At 45.4% G+C, this 15,805-nt stretch overlaps 1 protein-coding gene across 1 annotated transcript in view; it reads right to left on the minus strand.

Moving 5' to 3' along the window:
* The window catches only part of LOC129384882 (uncharacterized), a 39,098-nt gene extending 25,826 nt beyond the window's left edge, over positions 1-13,272 (minus strand). The window contains exons 1-5 of the mRNA XM_055070476.1: positions 13,248-13,272; positions 12,161-12,383; positions 9,150-9,306; positions 5,880-5,986; positions 1,721-1,865 (exon numbers count right to left, since the gene is read on the minus strand). Coding sequence (XP_054926451.1) covers positions 1,721-1,865; positions 5,880-5,986; positions 9,150-9,306; positions 12,161-12,383; positions 13,248-13,272 — 657 coding nt within the window. The remainder of the gene's footprint in view (positions 1-1,720; positions 1,866-5,879; positions 5,987-9,149; positions 9,307-12,160; positions 12,384-13,247) is intronic.
* Positions 13,273-15,805: the final 2,533 nt, after the last annotated feature.

Raw genomic sequence — 15,805 nt, forward strand, 5'->3', positions numbered from 1 at the left:
TGAACCACGAAGCGAACCCGCGCCTATGAAATCACTGTTACTGTATTATTTTTCTGAAAAAAAAACAAGGAAATCTAGCCACAGAGAACATGCTGATTCCTAAGAAAGCCGAGAGGCCATTTCAGAGCGGTAAGCTCTAGCCTTCAAAGGGAAGGGAGAGCTGGGATGGAAAAGGGATGTCTACAAGGACGACGTCGGTTGAATGGTACATGATAATACGAAGAGTGCAGGGCCAATAATTTTCAACATCTAGGAAACTGCGTGGATGTTTGCTCAAATGAGTTTATGAAAGTTCATATTCAAGGCTTTAACGGTCCGAAGCAACAGGCTATATAGAAGCCGTTACGGGGACGTCCGTAATTATTTTGACCATCCGTAGTTTTTTGACGTGCACTCGAAGTTCTGTGCTCGAGCGCTTTTACATCCGGCAATCCGGTTAATAATTAACCGTAATATTGTCGCACCGGTGACGTCTTTTAGCCACAAATCTATCTTCACTAAAATATGAATATTATTCGAAAGCTTGCAAGACAATAAACCTTTATAAAAGTTATTCTAATTGTAAACTAGGGATACGCGTGATGAACCATACAACTCATTGTCTCTAAACAGACAATACGCATTGTAAGCACTGCACCCTGTGTAGGATTTTTTCATCAGCATATATTTCGACACACTCATACTCGGCTGAACGAGAGGATCCACTCACAGTTTTCTACCTAACAAAACGTGCCCTTTACGCGAGTGTCAAGGAAAGGGTGATCGAATATCGTTGTTTTCTGTTTTCTGTCCTAAATAGTTAGTCACAGTGAAAAATAGTAAAATTACATAGGCAAGCACAGAACTTAGCACCGCATAACATAGCACACTCAGAATGCGACTGTGACGTCTCGACAGCTATGCGCGCTTGTGTCACGGCCGACTTCGAACACCCTCATTTATCAATGTGACCTTGCTTCACCTCGCATCTTTCATGATTATGTGCACAATGTGACACACTCGCGTGTGATGAACACATCTCGATCTTTGTGTTAGATACTGCCAATGTTGGTGAAGTCTGCTTATACTGTCGTAAATAAATGCGCGACCGATCTTGAGACCGAACATATGCCGTCTAACACAGCTGCCCAGTTGTCTCATAATTTGGACGTGACGACATACATGCTTCTGTAGTGCCAAAGTAGCTTTTTGAAACGCGTGACACCTGCGTCACGTGCAAGTTCCTCCTTTTCTTACGTCGTGGCAGCAGGCGCTTTGAGATGCTGTGTGACAATGAACTGGCTTCAGGCGGCCTATACATTTGTAAAAGAAACGTAATACCTACAAAGGACGTGCAGTCGGCCTATAATGCTATTGCATTAAAAGAGCATCGCCTCCCTCAAGCGCTGCCACTTGCTATGACGTAAGAGAACCTGGAGCAGAAAATTCGTGATGCTTGGATGCGGCCCATTTTCTACTCTTTCTTTTTTCGCTAATGAGCATCTATTCGGAGTAAACATTGATTTGATATTCCTGAAGTGTTTTCTACCTATTTATCACGTATGCAACCCTGGCTTCCACTCTATAGGCCCCAAAAGAAGACGCCACCCTCGAGAAGATTCGGCGTTGTATACCCATTGGAAGGAACAAATTATAAATGTAGGCTCCTGTATCCACCGCACTAGGAGAGTTAACTCTCCATAAAACAGTCAGAGCAAAGGCGCAGGGAAGCGGTACTCACGAATAAGTGGCCGTAGCCAATATCTTTCAGCACGTCTCGCTGAACGCCGTACAGATTTGGCGGAAGGATGCGGCATCCGTGAACGCGCCGATCGTAGTAGGAGATGTGGCCCAAGATTACTATTGCCGATGGTTTGAACCCTTGCCTGCACAGCAGGAGAGACGGCGCATCGATGAGCATTACCCCACGTTATCCCACACCGGACTGTGGAAGCACACATTGAGGTACGCTTTTTATCACGCTACTCTGTTTAAGTGCGCCAGTATAGTTGAACTATATCTCTTTAATGGGCGAGAGTTGCCTACAGTCAACAAATAAAAAACGTGTTTTTTTTTTTCTGGGGTTTTCGTAATGAGTAGGAAGTTCCAGGCTAAATATCTTCATCCGACACTGAATGGCATGCAGCAAGCGCAATTTGTTGGGCTGGAGGAGAAACAGAGGGCCATGAAAAAGCTTGGCATGCTATTCGCTTTCCTTTGAAACTTCAGTCGGAGGAGACACATATACCAGATATCCGGCTACAACGGTAACGCACCGGTAATGTAAAGCAAACGCAATGCACACCGATAGCTACTTATGACGACAACAGTCTTGTACAAGTTCCAAACGAAGCCATAGAGGGCTTGGCGGGGAAACTTACTTCCAATGTTCTGATGGTGTTACTCCCAATTGCTGAACAACATTCTACAAAATATTTTCTTTTTTCATTGAATGTGCGTACTATCGGTACAGTTAGCAGATTTACATGAAAAATGATATACGCGGTAGCAGTTGCTGTACACTCTGTTTCTTATTCCTTCGAAAACATTTTTAACAGGCTATCGATGTTACTCAAATTACGTAACTACAGACTGTGTGCCCAGGCAGACATCATTGGCAAGAAATATTCATGCAATGAATTCATTAAATGAACAAATTACTCTAATTAAATTATCACTTGGAAGCCTTACGGTGCATGTTTTTATTGGAAAGTTGAAGGAAATCGCCACGAAGGTCTAGTTTTGGTTTTCAACATTTCAAAACGGCCGTGTAAGCAGTAATAATACTGCTTACACGGCCTGAATTTGACTGATTACGCATTTCATATAGCATGGTGGTGTAAGAGGAAGCCAGGCGAAAAGGCTCGATAAAGCGGTCGTTCTAGCGCCTGCTGCTGAAGTGACTAAGCATTCACTCAGGAGATTCGCGCAGCGCCAATCGATTAAGGATCGTGGGTAGAGGAAAATGCGACGGCAGCTTTTTTATTACGCATCCCTGCTACATCAAAATAAAGTTACACTGCGAGCCGCACTTCGCATTACTGCATGAGTAATCGCGTTAATTCAAAGAATAGTTTGAAGACAAACACTTAGGCTTACATCACCGTTTTGAAATATTCAGATACGTTACTATAGTATTATGGCGATTTGCTTAAACATTCTAATATAAACATGTGCCGTAAAGATTGCCGCTATGACTTTAAATATCTTAATTAGTTTAATTCACAAGTTCATTGTTTTGGTTCTTCGCACAAATAATATCCGCCTAGGCGTTCAATTATTCTATTGTGCCCTGATTCGAGTGACTTTGATGGGCTTTCTGCAAAAATTCGCCGCCGTAAAAATAAAACAGTATAAAAATGAAATTTTGGCTGTGTTTCACATCAATCGCTAAATACGACGAGAACGACTGGCCCCGAGATTCAACGCAATGTGCGTCTGCGGAATAATGATGACAGAGGTCCAGTATCATCATCATAATCATCATTATCATCTGCGGTATGATGTTCACGTTGAAACGGAATCAACATCAATAATGTGCTACTGGAACTTATTCGGTGATGGGTTGTTTTCGCCACGCAACGTCTTCATGAAAGCGAGAAGAGCAAAAGCTATTTCCCAGGCTGGAGAAGTGGTATGCGTTCTTAATTTCGGTCATGAGTCACCTTCGATATCTGGGGTAGTTCTTCGAGCGTGCGGATCAAGATCCATTCCTGTGGAGGTCAAAGACGATGCCCACATTTGTAGGCACATGCATCGATTTCATTGGCACAAGGATACAAGACAGTTACGACTTTCAGATACGATTACCTTTGGCAATGCAATTTACTGAAACAACGAAAGGTACAGACTCCAACAAGCCTGATTTATCTTAATCGATGCCAGTGTGTTGATCTACGGAAGTCCGACACGACAGTTCTCTGGATGCTGCTCAAGAGCTCTCTTCTAACAGCATCACACAAGTTGTCCGGAAAACAGCACGCGAGAATGTTACACGTTACGACATATGCATGGCGAAAACCAAACTTTTTCCACCACTGACGTTTAACTTGCACGTGGTAAAATCATACTTTTTCAAAGAAAACGAGGACGACCGGTTACCGAGCTTTGGGCTTCGTTCTCTGTAACAATAGTAAATGGGTTTTATTGGCAATAAGCGTCAGTTGCTAATGGGTTTTAAGCTGAAAACGACAGGAGGCCCTGTGTAGAAGGCAACATATTCATGTTCCCCACTTGAGTTTCTTCCAACCCTGAAATGCCCAACGTGGTATACATGCTACACTGACGCCTCTTAGTTTTAAATTTAAATCATTAAACTTAAATTTTTAGTGGCCTATCACTTATGCACGCGAATTATTGTTTCCGGTTCTGTACGTTATAGACAAGGATCAAATCAGGAATGTTGAGCTTCGGATAAATTGAGAGAGAGAGAGAGAGAGAGAGAGAGAGAGAGAGAGAGAGAAGTCATAAGAGAAATGCAGTGAGGTTGCATAAGAGAAATACAGCCCGAGCCCAGCAGGCTACCCTGCACTGGGGAAAGGTTCGCACTTTGCACTGGTACACACACACAATCGAGCATTCATACCCGCATACTCCGTGCGGCTTCATTTCCCTTGAATAAGCTCAGTATTACTACACACGACGAGTAGCCAAAGGCCGCACCACGTTTGACGCGATGCCCGACGTAAGTAAGTGCAGCTTTTCCTTTCCTCATAATGTCTACAACTAATATTTAACTTGCGCCCGTAAGTTAAAACCTGCGCTGATGATTTAATCCTCCTTACGAAAGACGCACCAAGAGCCTAGATGTGCAATATGACTACATCTCATTGTTCTGATCATGAAGACTGATTAGAAATTCACAAACCTTCGTACCACCACCATGAAATATAAATTCTAGGGTTTTATGAGCCAAGACCACAGTCTGATAATGATCCACGGCACAGTGGAGGACTCCATTGCGAAACTATTATGATTCAATTTCGTTTCCTAATGTAGCTTCTTAAAGTAGTCCCCCATGTAGTCCCCTAATGTGTTCCCTTTAGTGCTTTCGCAGTAGCCCCCGGAAGTGCTGCGGATTCCCCAATTTTCGCAACACGCAATTGAGGCAAGCCAACGCACGCGCCCTTTTATATACAAGATACGAACCCTCTCCCGTGACGTCACGAGCCACTAGGCGCACCGCGCCACAGGTAGGTGCATCAAGCCCCCCCCCCCCCCCCCCCCGTCACTCTTCTGACGTCACGAACCACTAGGCAATCCGCGAGATCTAGGCGCTCCTTCATATCGCCGACAACACCTGCTGGTGCGGAGTATAGGTAACACCTCTGGCTCTCACTGCAAAGCTTCCTCCGGGTCGCCTGGTTTCGAATCCAAATTTTCTTTTTAAATCTTAGTTTATTATTCCTGGATATTTCGACATAAGCACTTTCCATGCATTATAACATTTTTTTCTATACTCTACATCAATCCCATACATACAATACTTACATTTTAGCGGTCCTGCCTTTAAATGTGCCACTCCCGCCGGACCCCGGCAGAAGGCCCAATAACCCAAGTATTGCTTTTCCACTAAATATGCATCAACTAAGCTCGAGGTCTTGCACTCTATCCCGGCTGCGACACCCATCTTTAGATGGCGGCGAAATGCAAGAACGCTCGTGGGACTTCGAATAATGTGCGAGTTGAAGACCACCAACTGGCCACAATTTATCAGGAGCCCCTCTTTGTGGCGTGCCTCATTATCATATCGGGGTTTTGGAACGTCAAACCCAGTCAAGAAACATTTTTTTTTGTGCCGCCGTTACGAGCAAGTGCTTGCTTTGTGTCCCGATGCGATGACTATATACGCTTTGCGCTTACTCTCTATCGCTGAACAAAAATGACACGCTTTGTCTCACCCGGTTACATCGGAAATTGTCTGGCAAGTGGTCTGGACCTTGCTGTAGAGGCCCAGCACCGTGAAGCCGGTCTTGCCTGTCACCTCCTTGACTATTCGCGTCACGGCCTGCGGATTATCGAGCCATCTTAGCACTCTGTTCGTGCAGAACCGAGGCACAGCTGATAATTTTCTGTAAATGTACTGGCAGCATTTTTTTTAGAAATATTTCATGCAGCATTGTCTCGCTTGGAATTTCTGCTCACAACAACGAATAATCAACGAAGCGTAGCTTGACACTCATGTGTTTCTTCTCCTCCTTCCTCTAGGTCGTCCTGGTTTTGGAGGCACTCAGCAAGATGCTTACGCTGACGAAGACATACGTGGCTCCCTCAACTGCAGCCACACCTGCCCCGAGTGCAAACAAACCGCACTAACCTCCGCGAAACGACTGTTGTGGGAATGTCCGGTAAACAAAGCAATGCGGAGAAAGCACCTCTGCCATGAAGAAATAGCGAGCTACGAGGGATGGATCTGACTGGTGGGTTGCCTAGAGGACCATCGCTAAGCCCTGGAGTATCTGCTGGATTTCGCCAAGAAATGAGAGCTATTACAATAGAAGTAGATCCTGCTCCTTGCACGCGTCCACTGCTTCCGACCCACTTTCGTTTTGCCAAGCTCAGTATTAAGACAAGCCATGCCATCAAACATTTATTCACTAAATCAGTGATCATAAGCGTGGGGAACGCTACACTTCTCAAGGACTCCTCCTCCTGTCTTCTGATGCGGGTAGGATAGGGGCTCGAAGCATTTAGCGTTGTGGGCATAGGTCCTTTTGACAGGCCATTAATTCAACTGACAAGTGATGAGGAAAAAAGGATTTCGGGACGATCAAAATTATGAAGACGAAAGAACTCGTCTTCCTGCCGTGTTTTCTTTTGTGCCTTGTTTGTAGTGCCTCATTTATTTCATCGCGCTAACTACCTCTAGCCAAGCGCTGAGAAAATTGTAATATTTCACATTAGATTTCTTTTAGAAAAAAGAATTCTACTTCCAATTTGCTCGTGCCCTATTTCGTCTTAAGCAACCGTTCTCTATTATTTCTTTCTTTTTTGGCTCCTGTACTAACAAAACAAGTACATCACTTTTGTCTGCTTCCTTGCCAACGTTACCCTTCAAAACATGTTGAGGCAGCTGGCACCATCTGCTTTGATAAGAAATAATAGGTGGTGAAAGCAACCATAACGTATACAAGTTCTCAAAACACATCATCAAAATAAAATATAACAATATATAACAGTACTAACTTCGTGCTCTGCTTGAAGCAGACACATCGAGCTGTACTATCTAGACACACAAGGGCAATGCGTTTGGACCCAGAATTTCGTAAAACTCTAGTTAAGTTGTCGTTGTCTAACGGTACGTTATAACGCATGATTGTGATGAGCACTAACATATTTTTGTCCTTTCCTGTATGAGACTGTAAAGACGTGCAAAACGTCTTTCTGCAGTCATGACGGTGGGCCAAAATTTCTCACGCGATCCGTACGCAGTGACTATTATGCACCGACGGAGAAATCCGAAGCCTCAAAGATCTGTTTTACAAGTAAAATATGTCTTACTGGTCACACCATGGCTCGCAGCAAAGTAGCCGCGGTTGCTGGACTTAGGGGATGGGGCAGAGACGGAACGCAGCTTTCTTTGCTTTAACTCAAAATGGGGTGCGTAGTGTAACAGTTCAAACCACAGACAAGATGAATAAATTCAGTACCCGTAAGGCGACCCGACCTTACAGTGACTTTTCTGGAGTGAGATTTTATAAAGAAAAAAAAACTCAATTTAGGAAGTTATATCACTTACTTTCCAGCATTTCCCACTATAAAGCATTCACGTTAGTTATAATTCGTTCCTTGAGTGGAGGCATACATGCATGATTTCCAGATGATTCTTCCTTCTCGCTTACATCTGGTGCTTCACAAAGCTCAAACTGCTTGTCTCAATTTAAACACGCTTTGAAATTTGCAGGTAGCACATATCTGGCGCGCTTTTTGATGGAGTGTGAGATCAGTATACTTATGTAGTGTAAAGGTATAATCCTCTTTTTGAAGTTCGTGTTCCAGCCAGAAAGATGGCGTGCCGCTCTAACGTGAAACACCATTGGAAATCGGCAGAAAGTTTCCTTCGGCATTTCTGTAAAAAACACTCTCTCAGTGATGCTAGCGTTCGACTTGCACCCCTGCTGAAACCTCAAGACCCAACTTGCAATACTCTGTATAACTGTCAGTATTTAGCTTCTCGTCGTGGTGTTTCGGCCCAACCAAAATCCTAGGCACAGCACACGGATGAACTCGACCATCACAACGTTTGTCCTCGTAGCTTGTACCTTCCTCCTGTTGTCTTGCATTTACGTTGTGCCACATCACCATGGAATGCCACCAACCAGCCATATTCATCACATTTATTAGCTACTCTTCGTTGGCTCTTGGTCCTACATGGAACAACCACGAAGGTAACAGAACCAGTACAAACAATTTATAGTTGTCGCCCATTTTTAATTTTCCTGCCCTGTATATTGCTTCAAGCATTCTAAAGCTTTGGTCGTTCTGTCATACTTCCATGGCATTAACTTTTTGTCGCTATGGGTGTTACGGCCGTACGTGCAGAATAAGAAAAAAAGAGTTGGAGGACGGTTAAGCTTCGCCTTTAAAAATGGAACGCGATAGCATTCAAATACCCCTGACTGCTTCTCACCCTTCCCAGCCACAGTAGGTTATGTAACCGTAATGTTTACCGGGAAACGCTGTCGGCGAATGCTGTACACGAATGCACGCGCTTTGTGGTAGAAACGCGGCCTCTTGCGAGAGCACAAAATACGCGGAGGCGAGCGCCATCTGCAGGTCTCGCAAGGAATGGGGCGCGCTACTCGCAGAATGGTAGAAGCGCTGGAAAAGAGGGTTTGAGTTTTGGCGTAACAGAATTCTTTTCTCGTATATTCAAGTTACAATCCGACGCTAGCATGTCTGTAGGTTGTATGAGTCGTACTTTACAGATTTCTGACGCATTTTGCTTTTCGAAATTTAGTTAGGTCAGTAACATCTCTGTGCTACACGGAGAGCCTGCGTGGTTGGGTATACGTGGTTCGGAGTGCTTTTTCACGCAAAGATGGTCGACGCTGGACGCGGGACGCGGAACGCTGAGGACGCCACCGGCTTTTCTGCGGCATGGGGTTTTTAACACTGTCGCGTTAAAGTAAACCGTACTACTACAAGTAGGAGTCCGTGCTGGCAAATACCTTGAGGGCACTCAGAGCTTTTTGGATGTTCAGTCGGGACGACCGTGAATAATCCAATGTTAGGAAGCCGTAGTCGAGGATGTTCTGGTCGCCCATTTCTTTAATTTTCTTCCTCCCCCTCTTCACGAGCAGGTGGTGGCTGAAGGCTCGCACGTTGCTGCCACCAAAAAAATGTGTCATTAAAATTGGGTAAGCTGCGACATTTCCAGGATGCTCTTAGTGAATCTAGCTCACCATATAGCAAAAAGCTGACGCTAGCCTTATCATGGAATGAAATAAAAACACTTTTAGCTCTGTGGCATTTTCCAAATGCATTCTTTCACATCAGCGAAGTTAAACTTAATTTTAATTTGTAGTAATGATATACTTCCCAATTGTGCATCGCACGGGGGATGAAACTTTTTTTTTTGCATCAGACAGCTACACAAAGGAGAGTGTTTCGGTACGTGATGACACTGAAAAGAGAACGCGCCATCCATATCAGTCAGCCTGCCGCACTGAATGCAGCTAATTTCTTATCTGACTTTTTTTCGTGTAAAGGACTTTGTAACTCGTAATACGTATGCCACGGACAACTAGGTATATTCCATACGTAACACTAATCAGTAACACCTTGAGGACGACTAGGCAGCTGCTGAGAATTTCAGAGCTAGAGAAAAGCTGCACTTATTTTTTACAGTCCACCTGTGCAGATATGGAAGTCGCCTCGTAAGTGTTCAGACGCTATGCGGAGAAACATGACGCTTTTTTATGATATACATGAGGGGAAAGGATTATGTTCATTCGTGCAGTAACACAATCGTGAGCCTCCTACAAGAATATGTAACGGTTTTCCCGCATGTTTAATGATTGCCCCTTCATGTGCGCAGCTCAGACGATAGATTGGCTGTCAAATGAGCGTACACCGTTCTTTTCCAAGAAACAGTAAGAGCCTCTGACACAAGTGGCAATGTCGCGCGAACATTTGTTGTGGAGGCAGTTCACTATTTCACATACTTTCAGTTGCACCATTAGCCAGAGAAAGCGTTCAGGAGTGCCAGGTGCCTGACCTTACAGTGACGTTCTGAAACGAATTCCACAACACTGCTTACTTTCTTTCTTTCTTCTTGGGGGGGGGGGGGGGGGGTGGCATGGTCGGTATCAAATGCCAGAGGATAGACAGATAAGCGTTCCTAGCAATCTGTCGGTATGAAGAGCCAACCGCCGGCGTCAGTGGAGCCGACGAAGCATGCAAGAACATGCGTCGGATATAACGTACGTGCTGGAGTTGAAGCTCAGATATAGCGAAAACTTGAACGGAAGCTTTAAAATTCTTTGGCATACGGAAGGATTTGCGCGGGATACAGTTAGGGGCGTTTATAAAGTCTTGTGGTACATCTTAGGCTTAGATGTACATTGAATTCAGCTAGTCGGTTGTTTTAGTTGCAAGGTTTAGGGAAAGATTTTGGGCGGAGGCAAATCAAGTCCCTAAGACTTGTTAAGCGCTTGAGAACACCCGTTTACAGCGTCGCTGTCTTTGACTATCAGTTGCTCCAATAGGCATATATATATATATATATATATATATAAGAAGATTTGCAGTTAAAGTTGTTATGATTCTGTTTTTTTTTCTTAACAAAGTGGAGTTTTTGCAGGATATACTAGCTCTATTTGACTCCGCACTTGCTTCGCTGACTTTCTCCGCACAGAAATGCGGCCAAATTTGACAGAGTTTCGCGTTATTTGGAAAGAATTTTCGGCCGCGGTGGCATACCACGCACGTGAGATGTTGGCCTGGACGTGTGGAATCTATTTGCTGGATACATCTTGCAATAATGGCATTTGTCAGCAGTTATTCCTGAAAAACTAGACTTTCATAATGCAACCGCGCTTGTTTCCAACTCATAGCCACTAGAGGGACCAGTTGTTTGTGCCCCTAATTCACATGAGTGGCCGCCCTTCCGTGAACAGCGCTGTTCTGCAATTAAGGTTGCTCATCTGCTCAACTAAATTCCAAGGGGGAACTTGGTGGGCCAAAAGGTCACAGCCATAAACTGCTGCCCAGCGCATCCAGCTACAGCACATTTCACTTATAATTTGAAAAGGTGTCACAAAGAGAGGGGTGCGTAGCGCTGTTTAACCCGAGGCAGCATTTCTCGCTTTCGTTTTACGCAACCTGTACTTCGTTTCGTAATCGTCCTGATTGAATAAGTAACCGAGCGCCTATATCATACGTTTTAGCCGACATCTAAATGCAAGGCTACGAGTTGTAAACTACTGCAGCGTATCAACGAGCATCTAATACATGTATACGTGTACTATAGGGAATATATACATAATGCATGTGCGCCAATGTAGTATTAGTATGAATTTTTAGGGGATGACAAAATATTTCCCCATAAATTCCACGTGCCTTCACGCTTGCGTACGCTTTCGTAAATGTCCTCAAAAACTTGTTGAATGGCATCTTCAGCAGAACGAATCTGAAGCCTGAGTATGCAGTGCGCATACCATGTCAAGAAAGTTCTGATAGCTCTCGGTGACGTGTATTAGGATAGCAAACAGGCAAATCGAGAGCGAGCGAGCACCGAAACAACCCAATGTCCTGCTTCTACGTCACTACTTTCGATGTCGTGCCCTTACGACACACGCACCTCCTGGCATACTGAACGGAAACTGCTTCGTATAAATATTAACATAGTAATTTATTTAGGGCACTCTGAGACATGCCAGCCCATTTCCTGGTGTTTCAACGCCCACGACCTCTCCTTTGTGCGAAAAAGGAAAAGTCAGAAAATTTCGCGTTAATACTCCTTTAAGAAATATAAGGACGGACGTAGGACGGACGGACATCTATGTTTGTCATGCTGACTTTGTAGCCCTGCATCTTTAACTTCAGCTTGAAAAGCGCCGACGGGCGCTAACTTATCCGAAGTTCTAAAAGCTGTGGATATGAAACCCAGCCTTTACCCGTACGATATGCCTACTTCCGCGTCCAATACAATCGACACCGGGTGTATAGGGACGCTCACTTTATATCCACAGAGCAGCCGTGGTCCGTCCTTTTGGAGATGGCGGCGGTACTCAGGAACATGTCCAGCTGCGCGCTCGGCTGCTTAATCAGAGTGTCGCCTTGCGGGCGGTAGAGAGAGTCGTAGAACAGGAAGTCGCAGAGGCCGTCCTTTGGAACGCTGAGCCTATCCTGTCCCACCACACTCACAGTGCAGATGAGGGACTCGCCACTCATGCGTTGCCCTGTGCGCACAAGCAGCCCGTGTAAAACACACTTTCCACATTGAAATAATACGACCATGTGTCACTTCCAGCGACACAGCACTAAAAGTTATAAACTTGCTTGAATACTTATAGCGCAACGGGCCATGGGAGCGCTTAAATATTTGCCCGTGGAGAGCATCCGCCTTTGCCACTTTCTCTGTCTTGCAGGTTTCCTATGTCTGATGTTGATCTATTAAGCCACGATGACGTTTTCTAGCGTGCGGGAAGGACAAATGAAAGGAAAAAAGAAACTAAGCCACGAGAAAGCACACCTCTTTGTTCAAAGTTGTGGCGCGTGACCTCCCCACCCTAGTTGTTGCGCTTCGCTATCACAGCAGTCTTTTTGATCAATATTTTTTTTAGAGCGCAGCATTTAGGCGCCCGTTCCTCCGTTGAGTGTCGGCGGCGTACCTCGTAACCGAGTGAACGAGCATAGAGAAAGATCGAGAGTGAACGCGGAGCGCAGCGGGCGATAAAAGACGGCGAGAGCGAAGAAGGCGCGAGGAGGAAAACGGGGGAGGAGGGTATGATGAAAATGCGAGAAGGAGAGCGTAGTACCCCGCCAGACGGACTATGACGACAATGTGTAAGAGATGGCGCCAGAGTAGGGCCCATCGTTAGGGTTTCTCGATGCGTTCGCTCGCCTCCGCTCCGTTCTCGGGAGAGCGCGCGCATAGAGGCACTCTGCGCGTCGTCTGTTAACCAAAGCGCTGCATGAGCGGAGGTCTGTCTGCGTCGGCTGCTGGGAATCACGCCCACGCTTCAGGCACGCGCTGCCTCTCGCGATCTCCTGATTAGTGAGGCAGCCGCGCCACATTTCGCTCCGCTTGGAACTTGCCGTACGAGACCGATTGCCCGAGCCAGCCATTATAGCGCGAAATGAACAAGCATAAAGCTGCGCCCAAATTTCATGTTAGGGAGTATCGTAATCGTCGGCGGACCTTTTTTTCGCTTGAGTCACCAAGCGCCATAACCTCGCATTCAAATTAAATATAAGCATGTAGGCCCGTTCCATGCGGATACTGCAAAAAACACTAATAGAGGGGGTCGTCCATGAACCCCCAGCCATCACTTTCTGGTAACCCTCTGGACATCCCGCAGACCTTCCCGCGCTTTGACCAAGTGTACTTCTTGGGCAGAGGTATACTCAGCATTGAATATTCGCTCAGTGCAATACCTCTGTCACAAGGCACGTGTAACGTCATTCACACTAAATTACATTCATACCAAGTGTTATTGCGGTATTGCGTTCCCTGTCTACACGGGTATACAACAGGGCATTCGCAATTGATGGCTATGTTTATCGCCACGCAGGCAGTCGGCAATCGACATGTAAAATTGATAATCGACATGAAAATTGGTGAGGTGGTCCTCCCACACTTTCAGCAGCGCGCGCGTCTCGGCGTCGGTCCAGTTCGCTTTTCGCTACTCATTCTCCGCTGACCAAGCTGCAGAGTTGGCTTCCGTGGTTGGTCGATACGCTTTAGTGGGGCACCACTCTGAAAACAATATGCATATATGGCGGAAAAAAACTGACGAGCGTTTGTAAACACGGCCGAGAAGAGGTGCTAGCATCCAGTCGGAGACCGGGAACAAGAATGTAGCTGCACCAGCTACATCAACTATCGTACTATACATCATAAAAATTTTAAAAAGTTCATACCAGCAATTATGACAACCGTTACTCCGATTACATTTCGTTTTTAACTTATTGATTTCGTAATTTTTTACCAAGGCCCTTTCGTCGAGATTACATAAGTCCACGCTTGCATGAGTTCGGGAAAATCATTCTATGGGCGAATGTCATTAGCTGTAAATGTAATTCACTATGCCCGTGTAGAAACAACAAAAATAACATCAAGACGTAATCTCATTCGCTGTGAATAACATTACACGTGTGCCGTGACAGGGGAATTATATGTGTAAGATGCCATAAGAAGTACGCAAATCTCCCTCGCCCCTGAGGAACAAGATGTTGTTTGGAGCCGGAGTCTCCGAGCTTGTGAGCTTATGTCCAATAGAGTCATGTAGCTGCGTTAATAACGGTCCGCGGTAGCCTACCTGATATTGTAGTCACACGCACCACTGCCTTCTTTGAGTTTTAATACCATCCTAAAATGTAAACATGAATTTAACCCTGTCCATCTAAAGGCCTTTGCAATATTTCTGAAGTTTTGGCAGTTGCAAAACGAAAGGATTGTTATAGGGGATTGTGACTTGCTTGGCGATGTTGCGCACATACATCTAAGTCAATCGGCTGAGAAGGCAACAAAAACGTTGTAGAGAAAGGCAAAGAGCACATATCCCAGAATACGCCTTCTTAGGCTTTTTTGTTGTCAACCCAAGAGCTATTCATTCGGACGCAGTGGGACGCACTCGGTAAGCGATTCCCACCGCTCTTCCGCGGCTTTCCAGTTCAACATTCATTTAGAACTCAGGCGGTGCAAAATTGCCAAATTGTAGCCGGCTTGACAAGTTCATAGAAACTCTTCAGTGGTAGTACCACCCCAAACCTTGTGCTTTTGGAAGCGCGAAACCTACTCATGGCTATATATAATGCTGAGATTTGCTCGATAACGTGAGATACTTGCTCGACTGTGAATGTAGCAAAAAAAAAAAAGAATCAGAGGATATAATATGCCCGCCCTGTTTCGTGCAAATGGATCGAATGCTCGAACAACCTGGCCACTACCAGAGCGGGTTTAGTTCTTAATCATGTTTTCTATTGAAAGCAAACATCTATTCTCATTCCAGCTCATTTGCATACTACGTAGCATGGTCTGACAAACCGTTAATTAGTCGAACATTTCTTTAAATAAAACCGCTAATGTAGTCAGAGAACAAAACAAAGAACTTTGCTCCCCGACCAAGTGAAGACGAAAAAGCCGGAGAGGTTAAGGAGCCCGTGTGGTGTTTTTCGTCAAAGAGAGGGAGAGAAGAACAGTTCATCTTTTATTTTACGCCAAGATATGACACAGCCTTTAATATTATCAACACAAAAATTACCAGCCACATCGTGTGTGAACACGTTGACGACTACGCAAACCACACGAACTCCTGAAGCAGTTCTGCAACACAAACGATTTCGGTGGTGACAAATGGCAGCTGCTCAAGTCCAGCTGTGCCAGCGCATTGACTGTCTGCGTGGCTGAGCGCTTACGCGGTCATACGCACCGTATTTTGTAGGTAATCTGCGGCGGATGCTAAGGCTAAGGCCGAGCCGATATGGCTGGCGGCTTTACGCGCACCATATTTCGCGCGCCCAGTGTTGGAAGTCACATAATCCCAATCTTACGATGCTCCATGAAGCGAGAGGCAGCTCGAAGTGTTTGCTACCCACCGCCGGAGCTCTTCATCGCGCCAGCGTTGTGACAGTGACTGCTCGTGGCCATTGAGTGAGA

This window comes from Dermacentor andersoni, chromosome 5, assembly GCF_023375885.2.
Source record: "Dermacentor andersoni chromosome 5, qqDerAnde1_hic_scaffold, whole genome shotgun sequence".
In the NCBI taxonomy this organism is placed as follows: domain Eukaryota; kingdom Metazoa; phylum Arthropoda; class Arachnida; order Ixodida; family Ixodidae; genus Dermacentor; species Dermacentor andersoni.